The 26,826-nt window shown below is 43.4% G+C and overlaps 1 protein-coding gene across 3 annotated transcripts in view; it reads left to right on the top strand.

Annotated features, from left to right (window-relative positions):
• The first annotated feature begins 1,114 nt into the window (after nucleotides 1–1,114).
• The window catches only part of LOC123991013 (otoferlin-like), a 157,913-nt gene continuing 132,201 nt past the window's right edge, over nucleotides 1,115–26,826 (top strand). For all 3 annotated transcript variants that reach the window (XM_046292118.1, XM_046292117.1, XM_046292116.1), the window contains exons 1-2: nucleotides 1,115–1,470; nucleotides 14,524–14,582. In XM_046292118.1, the coding sequence (XP_046148074.1) occupies nucleotides 1,392–1,470; nucleotides 14,524–14,582 (138 nt within the window). In that variant the 5' untranslated portion in view covers nucleotides 1,115–1,391. The remainder of the gene's footprint in view (nucleotides 1,471–14,523; nucleotides 14,583–26,826) is intronic.

Raw genomic sequence — 26,826 nt, 5'->3', positions numbered from 1 at the left:
ACAGCAATAGACTTTATTTTTCTTAAAGGATCAGTTGTGGCAAGTCGGATAAGATGAAGATAGCCAACAGTAAACATTTAAAACAGCAACATGCACATGTTGGGCAGGAGAGGCACAGTTATTTTTGCAGAAAATATGGGGCTAAAAACTGGTGGATGTCATGTCCGTTAAAAGAAGTGGACCAAGGTGCAGAGTGGTGAACTTTTTTGTTTTTATTAGAAAAGATGACACCAACAAAACAACACAAACCGTGACACTACATGCTATGTGCCATAAACAAAAGTCAACTTCCCACAAAGACAGGTGGAAAAAAGGGCTACGTAAGTATGGTTCTCAATCAGAGATAACGATAGACAGCTGTCCCTGATTGAGAACCCTACCCGGCCAAAACATAGAAATACAAATAATAGAATATAGAAAACCCACCCCAACTCACACCCTGACCAATCCAAAATAGAGACATAAACAGGATCTCTAAGGTCAGGGCATGACAGTGAGGCTCCACATGCCCTGGATGACTGGTTGCCACTGACAGATCCACATTTTTGCAAGGTAGGCCTATCCTATGTACCCTACAAGATAAATGTAGCTAAGTCACAACATAATTTTCATCTAGAATTAGATCCGCACAAGTCACACAAATCAATTGGCATGTAGGCCTAGCCTATTGATGCATGTTCAAAACTGTTAGTGGCTCTTTTGGTATTAACAAAATGAAATAAAATTGAATTCCCGAACAGACTTTTAATATTGATACCCCATTCTGTATTTTGGTATTTTATTTGGATATGTTGCGAAAGCCTCAGCTACTCTTCTTGGGGTCCACACAGAACATGAAACATTACATAATACAGAACATTAATAGACAAGAACAGCTCAAGGACAGAACTACATACATGTAAAAACGGCAAACATATCCTACATATCAATACATACACATAAAATATTCTGTATAGTGGATTTCCTCTCAACAATGGTAAACATTTTTATCTGAGAATGCAACCCTCCCTGTCCAAGACACTTTCTCCCGCCCCATCCCTCCGTATGACCGCGAGTCGAAGCGCAGACCCCTGTCTTCACCACACGCGCCAGTCAGTCACCTGGATGCGCGAGACCCAGCAGTCGCAAAGCATATAGCGCGGGATAAAACGAAAGCTTATGAGTAATTGGACATCCTTCCTTCATTTCTGTCAAAGGAGATAAAGCAGATGCTTCATGCGGAATGGAAGGAGATTTTGTTTCACCAAAGACGCAATGAGAGGGTCTAGGTTCAGAGATCATTGAACATTTGGTTGAAACGCTTATCAGCAGAATATACGAGTGTTTTGCTCTGTGAAGGAAAATACTGTTGTTCATTTTTTCCTGAAGTGCTGTATTGTACCGAAGTTGACATGGCTCTTCTAGTCCACCTTAAGACGATCCGGGACCTTCGTGGAAAGGGGGACAGAATCGCCAAAGTAACATTTCGAGGTAAGAAACTCAAATACTTTATTATCACTACAGATGCGTTGTCCGGGATGTTCTCTCTCTCTATGACCCAATAGGATTAGTCATACTGATTGCGCAGTGCCTAGGAGTTTGCGATGTGATCGATGTGATTTGGTGTATGAGCCTGTGGATAGGTAAACCCCAAGGTGGTGACGCGTCTCCTGTGGTTGCGCTGAAAAGTTAGGGAAACCCCCGTCTGCCTCCACAATCCCAGGAGGTGATGGAGAGAGACACAGATTGTGGAGGCGAGGAGTGCTTTTATGCATTGGAATACATAATACCCATAAATAAATAAATAAATAATTTATTGAGTAGTTTTAGTTAGGACATCGTTTTTTAACCGTCAAGTTTAAAAAGGTGTTCAATAACCTATAGTCCTATCGATCAGAAGGATATTCTCTTCCCTATAGGCCGAGTCGTTATACGCAACCGTTTTTTCACGTTTTACAGTTCTACAGCTCTCATCTTTCTCCACCGTGGCTAGCCTCCCTTGCAATGCGGTCAGCTGAGCTGGATCTTACAGTATCAAAAACCATTGATTTCCATCACGGAAAGGAATGAGTCTCTAATAAGGAAGCTGTCCCGTGGTCGGTGGTCCATTATGGCCAACTCCCCTGGCCAGGCAGGTCTGATTGGAAACAGATTGGTAATCCCAATGCAACAATTAAACGAATGAACAATAATAGGCACTGTAGATGAAAGCTAGACTGCTACGCATTCGTGTGGAGGGAATTGTGTGTGTTTTATGTTTGAAACTGTTTGCCCGTTTCAGCACCACGGAGAGCAAATTCTGATTTTTGGTTGCAGCGATAAACTTTTATGACATCACAATGTCAAATTATTGGTTAATAACTCTATGACATCACAGTGACTAATTGTTTGTTGTTAACATTTATGACATCACAATGCTGACCTAGTAATTGAAAGAAATGTTGCGATAACTCTTTATGACAATGAGTAGCCTACTTGTTTGTAGAATAAAGGCCAATAACTGTTTACACAGTAACCCTGCTTAAATGGTATTGGCCATAGGTGTATACCTGCCGTTTTACCAGTTGAAGTCGACACCTGCTGTATAAGCTGTCTGGCACTGAAACCGTAAATTATGTGGCTTGTTGTTCAGTTTAACTAAAGAACCATATAAGATGTTCGGTTTCTGAACTATTACCTTAGGATGTCAGTGAAATGGGCAACAATTTAGTAACAGGGCCGTCCCGCTCATTAGGCAGGAATATGCGGACGCCTATGGCTGCAGATTGACGAAGGCGGCATTTTCTGAGCTAAATTGACATTCAACCACACATAACCCAGCCCCCCCCACACACACACACATTTTTTTTATCTCAACCGATGGCATATGTTTTTTTTTTTAGGTGAGTGCTGCTGCCGCCCTATGATAAGCAGTGCCTACTTTGTCAAAGGCAGGGGGAGACTAAATATTTACCATTCCCAACGTGACTCACCATGGTGTTGTTGGAGAGACGCATTACTGTGGCGCTCCACCAACATTCCGACCAAAAAAGTATCTAACACAAATCATGTAGCAGATATAAAATATGGTAGAAAGACTATGTGGTATTTTCTGTAGCCTACAGGCTGGAGATAATGTAACGAGACAAACATTTTACATCATGCCGGTTTCTCCGATCAAATAGCCTGAACTAAATGGCGCCCAATCAAATAACAGCTGACATGTTTAACAAAAAAACAGGACAGGTCAAAGTAAAATGGACAACATGGTATGGACAATCAGGCTACATACGACTGCAGTCCAGGAGTTTCATCCCTTGGGCTAAATTGTCAGGATCAGTCGTTTCACGTTTGTATCTGTACATGTTTTGTGAGCTGATCATAGCGAAAAAGAAAATGCTTCTTCTGCATTTCCCACTGTGCAAACACATTGCAAATGGACTCAGGATAACTCCTCTTTATAAAGTAGGGTAGCTGATATAAAGAGCATGAATAGCCACATTGATTAGAGACAGGAATCAGCACTGATAAAGCCCATGCAACGACCGCACAAGCGCAGACTAAGACCGACGTCTTATGGACGTCTTTAAAATATATATTTTTTTTACAAACGGAAGGCCTACCACATAGATGGGCATTACTACAATTACATTTCAGGTGACACTGTAGGCCAGGAATGGGCAACTCCAGTCCTCCGTGGCCTGATTGGTGTCACACTTTTGCCCCAGCCTCAGCTAACACATCTGACACCAATAATCATCTATTCACGATCTTCTGTTTAGAATGCAATTCGTTTCATCAGTTGTGTTGACTAGGGATGGGGGGAAAGTGTGACACCACTCCAGCCCCAAGGACTGGAATTGATTTCCACGTCCAAGGACATTGTTTTTTTGTCCGGTCCGGACCAAATCTGAACTAATCATAGACGTCTATAAATGACATATTTGCAACTTTCATTCAGAACCAAAATGAACATGATTTCAATGTCTTGAAAATATATATTTTCAACACCCGGAAAATACGTGTTTTCAATATCTGTAAAATACCCATTTTCATCTTTCATTCAGAATGGAAAAGTAACCTGATTTCAGCATCTGGAAAATACGTATTTTCACCTTTCATTCAGATCCTAAATTGAACCTAACGTCAACGTCTGGAAAAATATGCATTTTATTTTCAGCTGCAATTTGATTGTCTCGCCTAGGGTGGCAGAATGGCCATGTGTCTGATTTAACAGTGAAAGAAAACCTAGTCTCTCCCTCTCACTATCTAACCCCCCCCTGTCCTTCTCCATCTCCCTCTCTCTTTCCTTCCCTATCCGCCCCTCTCTCTCTGGTGTTTGAGATGTTGTTGATAGCTCCTTGCCTGGAGTACATGCTGTCAGCAAGGCCTCCTGGGTACTTTAAAATCAGACTGTTTCCTGTCTGGAGAGGAAGGGTTCTCTCAGGAAGCCCCTGCCCCACTGGACAGGCCAACCTATATCCCTTACAGGGACAGACACTGGGGAAGGTTATGTAAGCTTTGTTACCAGTAACCACAGAGTTAGACATCTATCCCGTGGGGGGGAACATATAGATTGACCAATGTGTCTGTTAAGTAGAAGAAGTTTAAGATAATATATGTTTTAAGTCCAGATATACAGTACAAAAACCTGAACATACACATGCTGTGCTGTACAATGCATACAGTACCAGTCAAAAGTTTGGACACACCTACTCGTTCCAAGGCTTTTCTTTATTTTTACTATTTTCTACATTGTAGAATAATAGTGAAGACATCAAAACTATGAAATAACACATGTAGTAACCAAAAAAAGTGTTAAACAAATAAAGACATATTTCAGATTCTTCAAAGTAGCCACCCTTTCCCTTGATGACAGCTTCTCACACACTTGGCATTTTCACAACCAGATTCATGAGGTAGTCACCTGGAAGGAATTTCATTTAACATGTGTGCCTTTTTAAAGTTAATTTGTGGAAGTTCTTTACTTCTTAATGCGTTTGAGACAATCAGTTGTGTTGTGACAATGTAAGGAATTTCCTCCTCTTCTTCTGAAGAGGAGAGGCGAGAAAGATCAGTGGATCAATATGTGGCGTGGTAAGTGTCCATGGTTCTTTTAATAAGAAATACTTAACATGAATACAACTGAATACAAAAACAATAAACGTGAAAACGAACGAAACCCAAAACAGTACCGTGTGGTGAAAAACACAGACATGGAAACAAACACCCACAAACAAACAGTGAAACCCAGGCTACCTAAGTATGATCTTCAATCAGAGACAATTAATGACACCTGCCTCTGATTGAGAACCATACTAGGCCGAAACATAGAAATCCCTAAATCATAGAAAACCAAACATAGACTGCCCACCCCAACTCATGCCCTGACCATACTAAATAATGACAAAACAAAGGAAATAAAGGTCAGAACGTGACAGACAAGGTATGGGTGGTATACAGAAGATAGCCCTATTTGGTAAAAGACCAAGTCCATATTATGGCAAGAAGAGCTCAAATAAGCAAAGAGAAACAACAGTCCATCATTACTTTAAGACATGAAGGTCAGTCAATGCGGAACATTTAAAGAACTTTGAAAGTGTCATCAAGAGCGTTCACAAAAACCATCAGGCGCTATGATGAAATTGGCTCTCATTTCCTCCACAGGAAAGGAAGACCCAGAGTTACCTCTGCTACAGAGGATAAGTTCATTAGAGCCTCAGAAATTGCAGTCCAAATAAATGCTTCATAGAGTTCAAGTAACAGACACATCTCAACATCAACTGTTCAGAGGAGACTGCATGAATCAGGCCTTCATGATCAAATTTATGCAAAGAAAACACGACTAAAGGACACCAATAATAAGAAGCAACTTGTTTGGGCCAAGAGCATGAGCAATGGACATTAGACCGGTGGAAATATGTCCTTTGGTCTGATTAGTCCAAATTTGAGATTTTTGGTTCCAACCGCTGTGTCTTTGTGAGACGCAGAGTAGGTGAATGGATGATCTTTGCATGTGTGGTCCCCACTGTGAAGCATGGAGAAGGTGTGATGGTGTGGGGGTGCTTTGCTGGTGACACTGTCTGTGACTTATTTAGAACTCAAGGCACACTTAACCAGCATGGCTACCACAGCATTCTGCAGCGATCCGCCATCCCATCTGGTTTGCGCTTAGTGGGACTATCATTTGTTTTTCAACAGTACAATGACCCAACACATCTCCAGGCTGTGTAAGAGCTATTTGACCAAGAAGGAGAGTGATGGAGTGCTGCATCAGATGACCTGGCCTCCACAATCACCCGACCTCAACCCAATTGAGATGGTTTGGGACGAGCTGGACTGCAGAGGGAAGGAAAAGCAGCTAACAAGTGCTCAGCATATGTGGGAACTTCTTCAAGACTGTTGGAAGATCATTCCAGGTGAATCTGGTTGAGAGAATGCTGACAATGTGCAAAGCTGTCATCAAGACAAATGGTGGCTACTTTGAAGAATCTCAAATATTACATTTATTTTGATTTGTTTAACACTTTTTTCGCTTACTACATGATTCCATGTGTGTTATTTCATAGTTTTGATGTCTTGACTATTATTCTACAATGTATAAAATAGTTTAAAAAAGAAAAACCCTGGAATTAGTAGGTCTGCCTAAACTTTTGACTGGTACTGTACATTTCAGTGATTGGAAGAGCCAAGAATTTTCCCAAATCTTTTGTCAACATGTGATGAATGATAGCATGAATATTTCACCAACATAATTTTGGAAGGGTGTTGAATTGCCCGCTGGTAAAAATAGATTGTTTGGGGCTTTGTTATCTTCATTAGCCCAGCACTTCCCTATTCTGAAGTCTAGCACTTCCCTATTCTAAAGTACTTCTACTGCACTGTAATAGGGCTTGATGGTAATGCTTGTCTTCTCTTCCCGGGCCTGAGGCGAAGTTAGCACAGCCAATGTGTTACGCTGTATATAAAATAAATGAGAAATTAAATGATTATTTCCACCATCACGGAAATGAGTCAGATTCACTCTGGTTGAGATTCAATTACAGATTACTTGATTCTCAAAGAAGTTGTTATCGTTTCTGCCTGCTTAGGATAATTCTCTCTCGCTCTCTCAAATTTGAAATAGTTATGAAAGGGACTCTCTCTCGTTTTCTCCATCCCTCTCTGTCACTCAATTTGTTTCTTTCTGTTCCTCTGCTAAATTGTAGAAATGAAACAGGTTGCTGAACGCTCTCTTTCCTGTAAATCTTTTTTTTAAATTACAGATATATGTTTTCCCTCTGCTCTGCTGGTATAACCTTTTACTTTCACTCTACAGTAAGATATCAGTAAAAAAAACTCTCACTCTATAAATCCCCAGGTAATTGAAAGTGCACAGACTGCCCCCATGTCTACTATTCAACGTAGTATATTGATTGACGTACCTCGCTATAGGTGTTCTCATTTTCTCCCTCTCAATCTCCTTACGTCTGTCTGTCTCTCTCTCTCTCTCTTTCTGTTTTTATTGACTTGCTGCTCCGCTTTGCCTTTGTCATTTATATCTCTGCCATGGTCCCACATTACCAGTTGTTGTTTTTTTAAATCTCTCACTCCCGATGCCTTGTTACATTTGAATTGTTTGGTGTTAAGCGTACTTACATAACATTATGGCCTCTATTTTCAGCTAGTGCTAAGGTGTTGCAAGTATCAAACGCACGTTAGTGTGCAATTTCGTAATGTAAATCTGGTGCACTGGCATTTTCCAGCCCTAACGCCAGGTTTGGCAATTTTACCTGTCTATCCTCAGCTCGCTTGCGCTGAGGTGGGTGGGAACGGTGGCAATATTTAAGGTGTGTCATTAAAAACAAGCGTAAAAGTGAGAATTTCATGCAGTGGTAATGGGAAGTTTTAAGACCCACAAAAAGCAGGCCTTAACAGTTACACAGTTGATAATGGCATGGATTTTGACATCGGAAGCGCAGGCTATCCAGCCATGATGCACAGTGCTCATGGAAGGTGAGATATGCCTCTTGTACCGGTGAGTCTCGTATAATTCTATATATTTGTTCAAATATTGGTTTCCCGCCTTTGTTTAATTTGAAGAAAAAAAACTTAGAGAGATTCGCCATCCATGGGTTTACACTTGAAAACAAACATAGCTTGAATTGAATGCAATTTCGTCAGTTATTTCTGGAGTAGTGCAAATATGATCAGTAAGATGGTACCATGAAGGTTAAAAAACATTACATTTCCCAGCAGTATAACGGTAGACATTCCCCCTTTCTCTTTATATTGGATCTTTATCCAGCTTCTGTGAAAAGTTTGGATGTACAGTTGAAGTTGGAAGTTTACATACACTTAGGTTGGAGTCATTAAAGCTAGCTTTTCAACCCTATCCACAACTCTAGTTTTGGCAAGTCGGTTAGGACATCTACTTTCGTGCATGACACAAGACATTTTTCCAAATTGTTTCCAGACAGATTATTTCACTTACAATTGACTGTATCACATTTCCAGTGGGTCAGAAGGTTACATACACTAAATTGACTGTGCCTTTAAACAGCTTTGAAAATTCCCCAAAATGATGTCATGGCTTTAGAAGCTTCTGATATGCCAATTGACATCATTTGAGTCAATTGGAAGTGTACCTGTGGATGTATTTCAAGGCCTACCTTCAAACTCAGTGCCTCTTTGCTTGACAGCATGGGAAAAATCAAAAGAAATCAGCCAAGACCTATGAAAGAAACGTGTAGACTTCCACAAGTCTGGTTCATCCTTGGGAGCAATTTTCAAACACCTGAAGGTACCACGTTCATCTCTACAAACAATAGTACGCAAGTATAAACACCATGGGACCACGCAGCCGTCATACCACTCAGGAAGGAGATGCGTTCTGTGTCCTAGAGATTAATGTACTTTGGTGCGAAAAGTGCAAATCAATCCCAGAACAACAGCAAAGGACCTTGTGAAGATACTGGAGGAAACAGGTACAAAAGTATCTATATCCACAGTAAAACGAGTGCTATATCGACATAACCTGAAAGGCCACTGCTCCAAAACCACAATAAAAAAAGCCAGACTACTGTTTGCAACTGCACATGGGGACAAAGATTGTACTTTTTGGAGAAACGTCCTCTGGTCTGAGGAAACAAAAATAGAACTGTTTGGCCATAATGACCATCGTTATGTTTGGAGGAAAAAGGGGGAGGCTTGCAAGCCGAAGAGCACCATCCCAACTGTCAAGCACGGGGGTGGCAGCATCATGTTGTGGGGGTGCTTGTGCACTTCACAAAATTGATGGCATCTTGAGGAAGGGAAATGATGTGGATATATTGAAGCAACATCTCAAGACGTCAGTCTTAAAGCTTGGTCGTAAATGGGTCTTCCAAATGGACAATGAACCCAAGTATACTTCCAAAGTTGTGGCAAAATGAATTAAGGACAACAAAGTCACGGTATTGGAGTGTCCATCACAAAGCCCCTACCTCAATCATATAGAAAATGTGTTGGCAGAGCTGAAAAAGAGATCCTACAAACCTTACTCAGTTATACACAAGCTCTGTCAGGAGGAATGGGCCAAAATTCACCCAACTTATTGTGGGAAGCTTGTGGAAGGCTACCCGAAACGTTTGACCCAAGTTAAACCATTTAAAGGCAATGCTACCAAATACTAATTGACTCTATGTAAACTTCTGACCCACTGGGAATGTGATGAAAGAAATAAAAGCTGAAATAAATCATTCTCTCTACTATTATTCTGACATTTTACATTCTTAAAATAAAGTGGTGATCCTAACTGACCTAAGACAGGGAATTCTTAATTGGATTAAATGTCAGGAATTGTGAAAAACCAAGTTTAAATGTATTTGGCTAAGGTGTATGTAAACCTCCGACTTCAACTGTACGTAAAACCATCCATAGTCTAAGTAGGCTTGTCTGTATTATACGCCCACGGGGAGTAATGATGGTGCCTGTAACTGTATTTAGACATAGCCTATTTAAAATAGGTTTTTGTTTTATTTTTATTCAAATTTGATAAGATTTACAGAGACAGGATGCATGTTTGGGAATATTATTTTGTACAGGCTTTCTTCTTTACACTGTCAATTAGGTTAGTATTGTTGTTGAGGAACTACAATGTTGTTCATCCATCATCAGTTTTCTCCTATCACAGCCATTAAACTCTGTAACAGTTTTAAAATCACAATTGGACTCCCTGAGTGGTTTCCTTCCTCTCTGTAACCAATGTGAAATGGCTAGCTAGTTAGCGGTGGTGCTCGCTAATAGCGTTTCAATCGGCGACGTCACTTGCTTTGAGACCTTGAAGTAGTGCTTTCCCTTGCTCTGCAAGGGCCGCGGCTTTTGTGGAGCGATGGGTAAAGACTGTTGTTGATGTGTGCAGAGGGTCCCTGGTTCGAGCCCGGGTAGGGGCGAGGGGATGGACTAAAGTTATACTGTTACATTAGGAAGGACGTCTGTATCTTTGTAGTGACTGGGTATATTGATACACCAACCAATGAGTAGTTACTAACTTCACCATGCTCAAAGGTGTTTGCTTTTTAAAATGATTATTTTTTTTAAATCTACCAATAGGTGCCCTTCTTTCCGAGGCATTGGAAAACCTCCCTGGTCTTTGTGGTTGAATCTGTGTTTGAAATTCACTGCTAGACTGAGAGAACTTACAGATAATTGTATGATAATTGTATGTGTGAGATACAGAGATGAAGCAAATGGTGACTTTAAAACAGTTACAGAGTTTAATGGCTGTGAATGGAGAACCACTTGGTATGGAAACTGCTCAGCCTCCGACTGCAAGGTGCTAGAGAGGGTAGTGCGTACGGCCCAGTACATCACTGGGGCCAAGCTTCCTGCCATCCAGGACCTCTATACCAGGCGGTGTCAGAGGAAGGCCCTAAAAATTGCCAAAGACTCCAGTCATAGTCATTGTTCTCTCTGCTACCGCAGGGCAAGCAGTACCAGAGAGCCAAGCCTAGGTCCAAAAGGCTTCTAAACAGCTTCTACCCCCAAGCCATAAGACTCCTGAACATCTAATGTTATGGCTACCCGGACTATTTGCACCCTCCCATTTGAGATTCTTCAAAGTAACTGAGGATGGATAAACAACATTGTAGTTACTCCACAATACTAACCTAATTGAAGGAAGCCTGTACATATTAAAAATATTCCAAAACATGCTTCCTGTTTGCATCAAAGCTCTAAAGAAAAACTCCTCAATATGTTGCAAAGAAATTAACTTTATGTCTTGATTACAAAGTGTTATGTTTGGGGCAAATCCAACACAACACATCACTGAGTACCACGCTTCATATTTTCAAGCACGGTGGTGGCTGCATTATGTTATGGGTATGCTTGTCATCGGCAAGAATTTGGGAGTTTTCCTGGATAAAAAATAAATAAACTGAATGGAGCTAAGCACAGGCAAAATCCTAAAGGAAAACCTGGTTCAGCCTGCTTTCCACCAGACACTGGGAGATAATTTCAACTTTTAGCAGGACAGTAACCTAAAACACAAGGCCAAATATACACTGGCGTTGCATACCAAGAAGACAGTGAATGTTCCTGAGTGGCGGAGTTACAGTTTTGACTTAAATCTACTTGAAAATCAATGGCAAGACCAGAAAAATATTGTCTAGCAATGATCAACAATCAATTTGACAGAGCTTGAAGAATTTTGAAAAGAATAATGGGCAAATGTTGCACAATTCAGGTGTAGAAGTGACGTTCCCAGTGAGTTACCCAGAAATACTCACCGCTGTATTTGTTGTCTCATTCACAAGAATAGACCCAATAGGCACTGTATTTACTGTGTTTGTTTTCGTACTGTATGGACTTAAATGTAATGTAAATGTACACTGAATATGCCCAACTTTAGGAACACCTTCCTAATATTGAGTTGCTCTTTTGCCTCGAGTCCAGCCTCAATTCGTCGGGGAATGGACTCCATAAGGTATCGCAGGCGTTCCACAGGGATGCTGGCCCATGTTGACTCCAATGCTTCCCACCGTTTTGTCAAGTTGGCTGGCTGTCCTATGGGTGGTGGACCATTCTTGATACACACAGGAACCTGTTGAGTGTGAAAAACCCTGCAGCGTTGCAGTTCGTGACACAAATCGCCTGACACCTACTACCATACACCATTCAAAGGCACTGAAAACTTTTGTCTTGCCCATTCACCTTCTGATTGGCACACATACACAATCCATGTCTCAATTGTCTCAAGGCTTAAAAATCCTTCTTTAGCCTGTCTGCTCTCCTTCATCGACTTTGATTGAAGTGGATTTAATAAGTTACATCAATAAGGGATCATGGCTTTCACCTGGATTCACCTGGTCAGTCTATCTATGTCATGGAACGAGCAGGTGTCCTTAATTAATGTTTTGTATACTCAGCGTATACTGGTGCATCATTTCTTAAACAACCTGATGGAAAATGTAAAAGATGTTTAGCTACAAATTCACACAGTGGTAATTGAATAATAATGGAGGTATTGCTGTGCTCGTGCTTCTTTTAAAAACACAATGTCTGCATAGAGAGATGTAGTTCTCTCTCTTTCCCCCTCTGTTTCGTGAGTCCTAAGTTAGTCCGTTTATCTGTCTGCCTGTCTTTCTCTCCTTTGGCTCCTCGTATCAAGTGCGGTTTTATGTTTGTCATTAGGTTATTATAGCCCCATTACTCTGTCTTGCCCTTTCCACTTAGTCTGACACATTTAGGATCTTGTAAGATAGTGGACTCTACGGTCTTGTCAGGGGTACGGAGCATGAGGAGTCAGATGGAATTCACGTGCAAGATGGTGGCATTCAGTTACAGGTGCAGAAGGTGAGCTGGAATCATGTATATTGATATTCATGAACACTTGACTGGCAAAAATAACAAACAAGTAACATAAATGCAACAGCCAATTCACAGAAGTGAAAGGCTTCTAAGGCAGAGCGCCTAAATCTTTGACAAAGTGCTAGTAACACACCTGACAAAATGTCACTCCAGCCAAAGCTCTCCTAAAAATGAGCAACTTGAAAAGGAAAAAAAGCCCAACCCCTGACACTGGTATAATCCAAAATGCACCTTAACAGGTATTTAATTAATTAACACAAATTATTTCCTTCACAATCAATAATATCATATCAATGGCCAATACATAATACATTTCAACACCTCAGAATGTCATATCACAAACATTTAACAAATAAAGATGCAGTTTTAGGAAAACACCACTCAACATAGAACATTCTAATTACTGCTCTTCAGTCCACAAACAATTTGCGGTGGTGAGTACGGGTCTCCCTTACGAAAAAGATTGCAGTAAAAAGTGCACACTCTTGGCATTCTCTCAACCAGCTTCATGAGGAATGTTTTTCCAACAGTCTTGAAGGAGTTCCCTACCTTGGCACAACACAACACAAACACATTAAGAAGGAAAAGATTCCACAAATTAACTTTTAACAAGGCACACCTGGTAATTGAAATGGATTCCAGGTGACTACTTCATGATGCTGGTTCAGGGCAAAGGGTAGCTACTTTGAAGAATCTCAAATGGGGGGTGTGTGCAAATAGTCTGGGTAACCATAAGATTAGATGTTCAGGAGTCTTATGGCTTGGGGGTAGAAGCTGTTTAGAAGCCTTTTGGACCTAGACTTGGCTCTCCGGTACTGCTTGCCCTGCGGTAGCAGAGAGAACAATCTATGACTGGAGTCTTTGGCAATTTTTAGGGCCTTCCTCTGACACCGCCTGGTATAGAGGACCTGGATGGCAGGAAGCTTGGCCCCAGTGATGTACTGGGCCGTACGCACTACCCTCTCTAGCACCTTGCAGTCGGAGGCTGAGCAGTTTCCATGCCAAGTGGTGATGCAACCAGTCAGGATGCTCTCGATGGTGCAGCTGTAGAACTTTTTGAGGATCTGAGGAGACATGCCAAATCTTTTCAGTCTCCTGAGGGGGAATAGGCGTTGTCGTGCCATCTTTCACAACTGTCTTGGTGTGTCTGGACCATGTTAGTTTGTTGGTGATGTGGACACCAAGAAACTTGAAGCTCTCAACCTGCTCCACTACTGCCCTGTCAATGAAAATGGGGCCCTCCTTTTCATGTAATCCACAATCATTCCTTCTCCTTTTATTTAAAAACATAATGTATGCGTCGAGAGATGTAGTTCTCTCTCTTTTCCTCTCACTTTTTTTGCCTGTCACATTCAGTGTCATTATGAGTCCTAATTTAGTCGTTTATCCATCTGCCTGTCTTTATCTCCTCTGGCTCGTCGAATCAAGCCAAGTAGAGAGGTAAAAGTTGTATTCGGTGCATGTGACAAATTAAAATGTGATTTGATTTGAGTTATACTGCAATCGAACTGCAGTCATACTGCACTCTGACTGCAATCATTTTTCGTAAGGGCTGCGATACAATAAACATTTTAACTTTGAAATATAGAATTTTTGCTAATTCTTCTCGCATGTTAACTTTTTACAATAACAGTGGAACTAGCCGTAGGAATACGCTTGCGAAACGCCAACATTTGCAAGTGTTGAGACTTTTGAACGTGTCTAACCCCTGACCTCTGTCCTTCCACTCCTCAGGTCTGTCGCTCTACACGCATGTGCTGGAAAACTGTGAGGATGAGGCCAGATTTGATGAGGTTTGTAACTCTTCTATTAGTCCCATTCCATTTTATAGCTTCCAAATAGCTATCAAGCCCTTTCTCTTTCGAGTTTATATTTAATCTCCACCCAGCACAGCCAGAAGAGGACTGGCCACCCCTCATAGCCTGGTTCCTCTCTAGATTTCTTCCACCAGGCTACCTGCCGCCCATTGATGGAGACAGAAAGAAAGACAGACAGGTTATATGTTCGATACCCATCTTAACCCTTCATGTCTGAGTACCTATGTATGTAATGTATCCATCTCCCCCTACCTATTGACTTTTCTAACTCAAAAATATCAATCAATCAATCACATTTATTTATAAAACCCTTCTTACATCAGCTGATGTCACAAAGTGCTGTACAGAAACCCAGCCTAAAACCCCAAACAGCAAGCAATGCAGGTGTAGAAGCACGGTGGCTAGGAAGAAAACTCCCTAGAAAGGCCAGAACCTAGGAAGACAACTAGAGAAGAACCAGGCTATGAGGGGTGGCCAGTCCTCTGCTGGCTGTGCCGGGTGGAGATTATAACAGAACATGGCCAAGATGTTCAAATGTTCATAGATGACCAGCAGGGTCCAATAATAATAATCACAGTGGTTGTCGAAGGTGCAACAGGTCAGCACCTCAGGAGTAAATGTCAGTTGGCTTTTCAAAGCCGATCATTCAGAGTTTCTCTACCGCTCCAGCTGTCTCTAGAGAGTTGAAAACAGCAGGTCTAGGACAGGTAGCACGTCTGGTGAACAGGTCAGTGTTCCATAGCTGCATGCAGAACAGTTGAAACTGGAGCCGCAGCATGGCCATGTGGACTGGGGACAGCAAGGAGTCATCAGGCCAGGAAGTCCTGAGGCATGGTCTGTGAGAGAGAGAGAGAGAGAGAGAGAGAGAGAGAGAGAGAGAGAGAGAGAGAGAGAGAGAGAGAGAGAGAGAGAGAGAGAGAGAGAGAGAGAATGACAGCTTGCAAGAGGCCTGTCCAGCTTTATCCAATGAGGTTGCAGTGTGGGGCCAATGGCTCAGTGGACACATTAAAGAGAGAGAGACCAATGATGTGGTGCACATATCTGCACATAACCTTTGGCTTGTGAGTGCTACTTTCAAAACTACTGGCTAAAAAGTATACAAACCTACCGGAGAATCTCTTTAAGATAAGAGGAAGGAATCTCCTTTGTTGTCCACTCTAATGGGCCACTTGCAACTTCGGTATTTGGTGGAGGTCTATGCGGGGTTGAGATGGCCGTGAGAGGTAGAGGATGGCAGCCATGTATGACATTAAATACTTGGTGTATAGTGTGATTCCACCAGTCAAACTACAGGCTACAGAAAGTCTGAAAAAGAGAGGGCGCGAGAGAGGAGGAGGGGGGCGAGCGAGATCTGAGATTTATCTGGAATATGATAGGGAGAAATTTACATTTACATCGGCCATATAAATGAACAAATGACATTAGCAGGCATTAGATCCCTGGTCTACTCTGAATATGATTATAATAAATTGTAGACCTGTAATGCCTCAGGATCCAGTAGCTTTGGTGGAGGCTGCTTTGATCTGTAGCTCTTGGATTCATGGACGTTTCTCAGTAGGATTCCTCTTGTCAGGTTGGAAGATCAGCTTTGTAATGCTTTTAGACATGAAGGCTACCAGTGGGAATGGGATGGAGGGAAGGAGGGAAGTCAGGGTAGGAGGAATTGAAAGATGGTGGAGTATAGTGTGAGAGGGGTCGAGAATGAAATACAGAGAGAGGGGAGACAGAAATATAAAGAGGGAAAGACAGAAATATAAAGAGGGAAAGAGAGATAGAAAGAGATGAGATAAAGTGTACCAGACAAAAGACTATGCATTCCCATGGCTTATACATTACAGTTTTAATCTCACATAGTAGAGAGCTTGAGAGTTACTACTTGTTGTTACATGTTCCCTTTGATGGGAGCAGCTTGGCTCAGGCACTGAGTGCTATTTCCTTTGCTCATAACCAGCGCTATTGTTTGAGTCTAATCAGGATCAACGGTTTTATGGGACTTAACCCTTGTGTCGTCTTAACATTCTGTATTTGTCACACCCTGACCATAGTTTGCTTTGTATGTTTCTATGTTTTGGTTGGTCAGGGTGTGATCTGAGTGGGCATTCTATGTTGGATGTCTTGTTTGTCTATTTCTATGTGTGGCCTGATATGGTTCTCAATCAGAGGCAGGTGTTAGTCATTGTCTCTGATTGGGAACCATATTTAGGTAACCTGGGTTTCACTGTGTGTTGGTGGGTAATTGCTCCTGTCTCTGTGTTTTGCACCAGATAGGGCTGTTTTTGGTTTTCCACGTTTATTGTTTTTGTTAGTTTATTCATGTCTAGCGTCTTTATTAAAGAACATGATTAACCACCACGCTGCGTTTTGGTTTGCGTCTACTTCACCTAAAGAAAACCGTTACAGTATCCTCCCCTTGTCCTGAGGGTCAAAAATGACCCACCTTTGCTAAACCCCTAAAATAAAGCAGCTTAATTTAATTTTAAACCCCAAATCTATTTTGCAGGAAGAAACAACCTGTAATTCATCAGAAACTTTGTGAATATCTAGGTTTTCCCTCTTCACAGTGCAGAAAGACTGCATTTAATCAGTAGACACCACTCCTTCTTATTACAACACACCTGTCATAATTGTTTTCTTTACTAAAGCAGAGCTTTATTATTATTATTTCTAAAGGTACTGCATAGGTGTAAACACCATTTTTGTTTAGCAAGAGATAGCACTTTATAGCCTAAAAAAGTAGCAGAAATGTGCAGAAAGTAGTTTTGAATGCATTTAACTGAAGGGAAACAATAAGTCTTTTTTTGGCAATATAATGACATTCTTATACACTGTACAATGAGGAATTCAACTACAGAATACTAGTCTTCTCCCATTTTTTGAACCATTGCCCCCACCCACAAGGTGTATAAACAACAACAATAAACAAGAATAAAATAAGATAATAGATACAAATCAAAAACAGAAAACATAACATACATCAATCAACTCTAATTAGCACATGTAGGACAGTATGCAGGAGTGTGTGCATGGACTTTGTAGATGTATTTCTCACATGGGCAGCATATAGTATTTGTTTTATCCTCCTCTTGCCTGCCCCAGCTTCAGGCTCAGGTGGATCAGGCCAATAGTCTGCTCCAGGAACACCCTTCTCTTGTTCCGCTTATCAGGCATCCAGGTAGGGTTGATCTTGTTCCATATCACGAAGGCATTGTATGAGGACACATCAATGATGTTATGGAAGATGACCAGGGGCCAGCGGGCAGTCATCCTCCTGCAGCTGTAAGTTCTAATCACCTTGTCCAGGTTGTCCACGCCTCCTTTGTTGTGGTTGTAGTCCAGGATGATGGCTGGCTTCCTGTCCTCACGATCACGGATCTCAGCCATTTTGTGCAGTGTGCTCAGGAGGACCACATTCTTGTTCCTCTTTGGGAGGTAAGAAACTAGAGTGGTGGTGGGAGTGAAGGAAAACTTTGATGAGAAGGCTTCTCTCCCCCTTATTGTGAGGAGTGCAGGGGGGAGCTCAGGCTTGTTCTTCCTCTTCAGGAGCTGCTGGATGAGTTCAGAAATTGTCACACGTGACAATGTACCCCCTCAGTCCATCTGTCACATCAAGCACAACCCGCATCCCCTGGTTCTTCTCCGGGCCTCCACTCGGTCGGCTTCCCTGTGTAGACTTGCATCTTCCAAGCGTAGCTGGATTGTGCATCACAGGCCACCCATGTCTTGATGCAATACTTTGCTGGCTTGCTGGGCATATACTTATCACATTTCATGTCAAGACCCAAGTGCAGACTGTGTTGAATTAACAATGTTTATTACAACAACAGGGGCTGGGAAACGACAGGTCAAGTCAGACAGGAGTCAGTTATCCAGAGTAGGGGGAAAGGCACCGGACGGCAGGCAGGCTCAGAGTCAGGCAGAGTGGAAGGCAGGCGGGCTCAGAGTCAGGACAGGCAATGGTAAAAACCAGGACTGCGAGAAAAAAGAGATGGGGAAAAGCAGGAGCTGAGAAACAAACGGCTTGTTTACTTGACAAACAAGACAAACTGGAAACAGACAAACAGAGAACACAGGTATAAGTACCCAGTGGATAATGGGGAGAATGGGCGACACCTGGAGGGGGTGGAGACAAACACAATGTAACGACGTTCATCTGTTGTAAGAAGAGAGTCAGACCAAAATGCAGCGTGTAGGTTACTCATGACTTTAATGAAAGTATCGCGGTACATGAAATAACTGATATAAGAAAACAACAAACGAAACGTGAAACTAATTACAGCCTATCTGGTGACTACAACACAGAGACAGGAACAAACACCCACAAAATACAAAGCGAACTCAGGCTACCTAAATACGGTTCCCAATCCGAGACAACGAGAATCACCTGACTCCAAATGAGAATCGCCTCAGGCAGCCGAGCCTAACTAGACACACCCCTAATCATACACAATCCCAATTAATACAAACCCCAATACGAAACACAACATATAAACCCATGTCACACCCTGGCCTACCCAAACATATACCAAAAACACAAAATACAATGACCAAGGCGTGACAGAACCCCCCCCTAAGGTGCGGACTCCCGGACGCACCTCAAGAGCATAGGGAGGGTCCGGGTGGGCGTCTGTCCATGGTGGCGGTTCTGGCTCAGGACGTGGACCCCACTCCATTAATGTCCTAGTTCCTCCCCTTCGCGTCCTGGGATCATCCACCTTCTCCGCCGACCATGGCCTAATAGTCCTCACCCAGATCCCCACATAACTGAAGAGCAGCTCGTGACAGAGGGGCAGCTCGGGACAGAGGGGCAGCTCAGGACAGAGGGGCAGCTCGGGACAGAGGGGCATCTCAGGACAGAGTGGAAGCCCAGTACTGAGAGGAAGCTCAGGCAGGTAGTAGGCTCCGGTAAATCCTGGCTGGCTGGTGGAACTGGATGATTCAGGTTGTCTGGCCGATCTAGAAGATCTTGGCAGACTGGCACTTCTGGCGGATCCTGGCAGACTGGCGACGCTGGACCGACTGGCGGCGCTGGCGGCGCTGGGCAGACTGGCGGCGTTGGGCAGACTCGGAGCACTGGGCAGACTGGGAGCACTGGCGGCGCTGGGCAGACTGGGAGCACTGGGCAGACTGGCAGCACTGGGCAGACTGGGAGCACTGGCGGCGCTGGGCAGACTGGGAGCACTGGCGGCGCTGGGCAGACTGGGAGCACTGGCGGAGCTGGGCAGACTGGGAGCACTGGCCGCGCTGGGCAGACTGGGAGCACTGGCCGCGCTGGGCAGACTGGGAGCACTGGCCGCGCTGGGCCGACTGGGAGCACTGGTGGCGCTGGGCAGACTGGAGACTCCGGCAGAGCTGGGCAGACTGCGAGCACTGGCGGAGCTGGGCAGACTGGGAGCACTGGCCGCGCTGGGCAGACTGGGACCACTGGCCGCGCTGGGCAGACTGGGAGCACTGGCCGCGCTGGGCCGACTCGGACCACTGGCCGTGCTGGGCCGACTGGGAGCACTGGCGGCGCTGGGCAGACTGGAGACTCCGGCAGCGCAGGAGAGGAGAAAGGCTCTGGCTGTGCTAAACAGGCGGGAGACTCCAACAGCGCAGGAGAGGAGAAAAGCGCTGGCTGCGCTGAACAGGCGAGGCGCACTGGAGGCCTGGTGCGTGGTGCTGGAACTGGTGGTACTGGATCGAGGACACGCACAGGAAGCCTGGTGCGGGGAGCTGCTACCGGAGGACTGGTGTGTGGAGGTGGCTCTGGATAGACCGGACTGTGCAGGCGCACTGGAGCTCTTGAGCACCGAGCCTGCCCAAGCTTACCTGGCTCGATGCCCACTCTAGCCCGGCCAATAGGAAGGGCTGGTATGTGCCGCACCTAGCTCTGCACCCGCACTGGAAACACCGTGCGCTCCATAGCAACACGGTGCCTGCCCGGTCTCTCTAGCCCAACAGTGAGCACAGGGAGTATGCGCAGGTCTCCTACCTGGCATAACTATTCTCCCTTCTAGCCCTCCCCCCCAATACATTTTTTGGGGCTGTTTTTCCGGCTTCCAACCGCGTCGCCGTGCTGCCTCCTCATACCTGCGCCTCTCCGCTTATCTGCGTCTATTTCCTCCTTGGGATGGCGATAACTCCCGGCTGCGCCCAGGGTCCTTTTCCGTCTAATTCCTCCTCCCATGTCCAAATCTCCAAGTGGTGCAGCCTCTCCCACTGCAACTGCTCTTCACGATTAACAGGGAGAGTAGGCTCAGGTCTGACTCCTGACTCAGCCACTCTCTCTCTGCGCTCTCCCCCGTTACTTTCGGTTTTCGCTCTGCGCCGCCGTGCTTTCCTTTTCGACTCCATTCGTCTATAGCCCTCTTCGCATTGCTGTAGGGAATCCCAGGCGGGCTCCTGCACTCGATCTGGGTCGGCCGCCCACCTGTCGATTTCTTCCCACGTAGTATACTCCATGCTTCTGCTGTCCATAACGTCGTCCTTTAGCTCCTGCCAGTTCACACGCTGCTCGGTCTGTGAGTGGTGGTGGGTGTTTCTGTAACGACGTTCGTCTGTTGTAAGAAGAGAGTCAGACCGAAATGCAGCGTGTAGGTTACTCATGACTTTAATGAAAGTATCGCGGTACATGAAATAACTGATATAAGAAAACAACAAACGAAACGTGAAACTAATTACAGCCTATCTGGTGACTACAACACAGAGACAGGAACAAACACCCACAAAATACAAAGCGAACTCAGGCTACCTAAATACGGTTCCCAATCCGAGACAACGAGAATCACCTGACTCCAATTGAGAATCGCCTCAGGCAGCCAAGCCTAACTAGACACACCCCTAATCATACACAATCCCAATTAATACAAACCCCAATACGAAACACAACATATAAACCCATGTCACACCCTGGCCTACCCAAACATATACCAAAAACACAAAATACAATGACCAAGGCGTGACACACAAGGAAAACTAAAACAGGTCAGGGTGTGACAATACTACCGGAAAGAACAGCAACCCTTTGACAAAAGAGATTACTATCAGTAATTAGTATCAGTGTCACAGAAAACAATCACATAAATCAATGATATTACAGCAATACATAATAAACAGTGAAAATCCCTTACATTACAGATATGAAAGTAAAAATGTATCTATGAATGGAACCAGTTGCTCATCCACTGTTACTTCAAGCCCAGGGTTGTAGAGGTATGGCAGACGCTCCACCCACTTCTCCCAGACCTCTCTTATGGCCGCTAGTTTGTCTCTCACATATCTTGCAGGTCTTTTTTATTTTATATCACCTTTATTTAACCAGGTAACTGCAACCTGGCCAAGATAAAGCAAAGCAGTGCGACAAAAACAACAACACAGAGTTACACATGGGATAAACAAAAGTACAGTCTATAACACAGTAGAAATGTATATGTACAGTGTGTCACAGTCTTTGAGAGGTGGATTGGACCAAGGTACAGCGTGTTAGGCGTACATTTTTCCTTTATTTTAAATGACACTGAAAAACCAACAAAATACAAAAACGAACGTAAAGCTACATGCAGTGCAGAAAGCAACTACACACAAACATAGTCAAGATCCCACAAACTAAAGGTGGAAAAAAAGGCTGCCTAAGTATGATCCCCAATCAGAGACAACGATAGACAGCTGCCTCTGATTGGGAACCATACCCGGCCAACAAAGAAATGGAAAAACTAGAATGTCCACCCAAATCACACCCTGACCTAACCAAATAGAGAAATAAAAAGGCTCTCTAAAGTCAGGGCATGACAGTGTGCAAATGTAGTAAGATTAGGGAGGTAAGGCAATAAATAGGCCATATAGGCGACAAAATTACAATTTACCATTAACCCTGGAGTGATAGATGTGCAAAAGAGCAAAATAACTGGTGTGCAAAAGAGCAAAAAAAAGTAACAATATGGGGATGAGGTAGTTGGGTGGGCTATTTACAGATGGCCTGTGTACAGGTGTAGTGATCGGTGAGCTGCTCTGACAGCTGATGCTTAAAGTTAGTGAGAGAGATATAAGTCTCCAGCTTCAGTGATGTTTGCAATTCGTTCCAATCATTGGCAGCAGATAACTGGAAGGAAAGGCGGCTAAAGGAAGTGTTGGCTTTGGGTATGACAAGTGAGAAATTCCTTATGGAGCATGTGCTACGGGAGGGTGTTGCTATGGTGACAAGTGAGGTAAGTGAGATAAGTGAGATAAGGTGGGGCTTTACCTAGCAAAGACTTATAGATGACCTGGGGCCAGTGGGTTTGGCGACAAATATGTAGCAAGGGTCAGCCAACGAGAGCATGCAGGTTGCAGTTGTGGATAGTATATGGGGCTTTGGTGACAAAACGGATGGCACTGTGATAGACTACATCCAATTTGCTGAGTAGAGTTTTGGAGGCTATTTTGTAAGTGACATCACTGAAGTCAAGGATCGGTAGGATAGTCATTTTTAAGAGGGGATATTTGGCAAAATGAGTGAAATAGGCTTTGTTGCGAAATAGGAAGCCGATTCTAGATGTCATTTTGGATTGGAGATGCTTAAGGTGAGTCTGGAAGGAGAGTTTACAGTCTAACCAGACACCTAGGTATTTGTAGTTGTCCACATATTCGGATCCATCCAAGTCGGAACCATCCAGAGTAGTGATGCTAGTCAGGCGGGCAGGTGCGGGCAGCAATTGGTTGAAGAGCATGCATTTAGTTTTACTAGCATTTAAAAGCAGTTGGAGGCCACGGAAAGAGTATGGCATTGAAGCTCGTTTGGAGGTTTGTTAATTAACAAAGTGTCCAAAGAAGGGCCAGATGTATACAGAATGGTGTCGTCTGCGTAGAGGTGGATCAGAGAATCACCAGCAGCAAGGGCGACATTGATGTATACAGAGAAAAGAGTCGGCCTGAGAATTGAACCCTGTGGCACCCCCATAGAGACTGCCAGAGGTCCGGACAACAGGCCCTCCGATTTGACACACTGAACTCTGTCAGAGAAGTAGTTGGTGAACCAGGCAAGGCAGTCATTTGAGAAACAAAGGCTATTGAGTCTGCTGATAAGAATAGGATGATTGACAGAGTGGAAATATTTGGCCAGGTCGATGTAGACGGCTGCACAGTACTGTCTTTTATCGATGGCGGTTTATTGATGGCATTTAGGACCTTGAGAGTGGCTAAGGTTCCCCCATGACCAGCTCAGAAACCAGACTGCATAGTGGGTTTCGAAATGGCCGGTGATCTGTTTGTTGACTTGGCTTTCGAAGATTTTATAAAGGCAGGGCAGGATGGATATAGGTATATAACAGTTTCTGCGCCCCCGAGGTGGAAAGCATGGCCAGCCGTAGAACAATGCTTACTGAAATGATCGATTATCGTAGATTTATCGGTGGTACAGTGTTTCCTAGCCTCAGTACAGTGGGCAGCTGGGAGGAGGTGCTCTTTTTCTCCATGGACTGTCATCTGCAGCAGCTTTATAGCCTCTGACTGCATTCCCCATTAGTAAATAATGCTTTCAAGACATGTTTATTTTGTCTAAAATGTTGTATATTTTTTCCGTGAACTTTTTCTGTCATGTTTGGGATCATGGTAGGGGAGACGCTGCACATGCACAAGAAAGTTTTAGTTTTGTCTTTTGTTCAATCAGTAGCACACACATATTCTCAATTTCTCATTGCGTGTGTGTGTGTGTGTATTTGTAGTTTTTGTGGTGTGTAAATTATTTTATAACTGCCCGGTCAAAATGACCCTAAGACAATCTTTGTACCCTGGTGGTGTACAGCTTTCATGGAAATATGAACAAAGGTGATGTTTCACTTTTTTTTTATTGTTGTGGCCATTCTAGGAAAAGCAATCAAATTTCAAGTTGAAAAAAGATAATAAGGGGGTTTTCGCTGCTGTCATTTTTGACCCTTAAGACAACACAAGGGTTAAAGGGATACTTGGGGATTTTGGCAATTGGTACACTTTATCTACTTCCCCAGAGACAGATGAACACACACACACACACACACACACACACACACACACACACACACACACACACACACACACACACACACACACACACACACACACACACACACACACACACACACACACACACACACACACACACACACACACACACACACACACACACACACACACACTACTTTTCTGAGCTTTCCTTCAGCCCTCACTAACAGTAGCTGGTACAGTTACTGTAGGAGAAATGATCTGATCAGACAGAGCCTTATCCTACTCTCCCTGCCCTGTCTTTGTGTATCCAAACCATTAAACGATGATGAGGTCTTTATGTCCACTCAACATCAATAGATTGTCCAGTCTGGCCCCAGGCAGCCTAGGGCACAGCCTCAACAGTGTGAGTATGTGGGTGTTTTATCTTAAAAGTTGACCCAAAAAGCTTTGGATGTGATAGCAGTTTAATTTTCATCATCCTAATCATCATCCTCCTCATCATCTTCTTTATAAAACTCACTGTATAACCCAGCCCAGTATCTCTAGCAGAGCACCGCAACATTAGCATAAAGATAGGAGGCCTGTTTCTTCATGCATGGCCTGGAACATGCCTTTGATATTCGACTGGATGCTGAATCTGTATTCATAATTCAACGCAGCTGGGTTTGAGGGTTAGCTTTTAGCTGCATTAAATTGGGGCCTCCCACTCAAATCAAAATAATCAAATCAAATTTATTGGTCTTGTACACAGATTTGCTCCAACAGTGCAGCAATATCTAACAATACAACAAACAAAAAGTAAAACTAATGTCAAAAATATCAGAACGAGCAATGTTAGAGTCCGGAATATAAATATACAGTGGGGCAAAAAAGTATTTAGTCAGCCACCAATTGTGCAAGTTCTCCCACTTAAAAAGATGAGAGAGGCCTGTAATTTTCATCATTATTACACTTCAACTATGACAGACAAAATTAGAAAAAAAATCCAGAAAATCACATTGTATGATTTTTAATGAATTTATTTGAAAATTATGGTGGAAAATATGTATTTGGTCAATAACAAAAGTTTATCTCAATACTTTGTTATATACCCTTTGTTGGCAATGACAGTCAAACGTTTTCTGTAAGTCTTAACAAGGTTTTCACACACTGTTGCTGGTATTTTGGCCCATTCCTCCATGCAGATCTCCTCTAGAGCAGTAATGTTTTGGGGCTGTTGCTGGGCAACACGGACTTTCAACTCCCTCCAAAGATTTTCTATGGGGTTGAGTTCTGGAGACTGGCTAGGCCACTCCAGGACCTTGAAATGCTTCTTACGAAGCCACTCCTTTGTTGCCCGGGCGGTGTGTTTGGGATCATTGTCATGCTGAAAGACCCAGCCACGTTTCATCTTCAATGCCCTTGCTGATGGTAGGCTTTGTTACTTTGGTCCCAGCTCTCTGCAGGTCATTCACTAGGTCCCCCTGTGTGGTTCTGGGATTTTTGCTCACCGTTCTTGTGATCATTTTGACCCCATGGGGTGAGATCTTGCGTGGAGCCCCGGATCGAGCGAGATTATCAGTGGTCTTGTATATCTTCCATTTCCTAATAATTGCTCCCACAGTTGATTTCTTCAAACCAAGCTGCTTATCAAAGAGCTGCTTACCAGCTCTTTGGCCTTGGCCATAGTGGAGTTTGGAGTGTGACTGTTGGAGGTTGTGGACAGGTGTCTTTTATACTGATAAAAAGTTCAAACAGGTGCCATTAATACAGGTAATGAGTGGAGGTCAGAGGAACCTCTTATTTTCCACCATAATTTGCAAATAAATTCATGAAAAATCCTACAATGTGATTTTCTGGATTTTTTCCTCATTTTGTCTGTCATAGTTGAAGTGTACCTATGATGAAAATTACAGGCCTCTCTCATCTTTTAAGTGGGAGAACTTGCACAATTGGTGGCTGACTAAATACTTTTTTGCCCCACTGTATATACTGTATATATACCACCATGCAGCTATCTCTTCCAGCTAGAATACTGGTGTGTATTTGGGCCTCTAGTTAACAGCAGTCGGAGTGTTGGGAAGTGATTTGTGCTTTAAAACAGACAAGTCTGAGGATGCAGATCTAAAAATGAATTCGCATAACTCTCTCTCTGTGTCTAAACTTGCTTCCCAATTCAGGCAGAGGAACCTTCATAGAGATAATGCATAGGGCATATAGACTGACTTTTTCATGAGAGGCACTCCAAGCAACATGTTAAAAATGTATTGACTTTTTCATGACTTTTTCATTTGCTTACATATTA

The sequence above is a fragment of the Oncorhynchus gorbuscha genome, linkage group LG12 (genome assembly GCF_021184085.1).
Source record: "Oncorhynchus gorbuscha isolate QuinsamMale2020 ecotype Even-year linkage group LG12, OgorEven_v1.0, whole genome shotgun sequence".
Classification (NCBI taxonomy): domain Eukaryota; kingdom Metazoa; phylum Chordata; class Actinopteri; order Salmoniformes; family Salmonidae; genus Oncorhynchus; species Oncorhynchus gorbuscha.
This window is presented reverse-complemented; position numbering and strand designations above follow the sequence as displayed.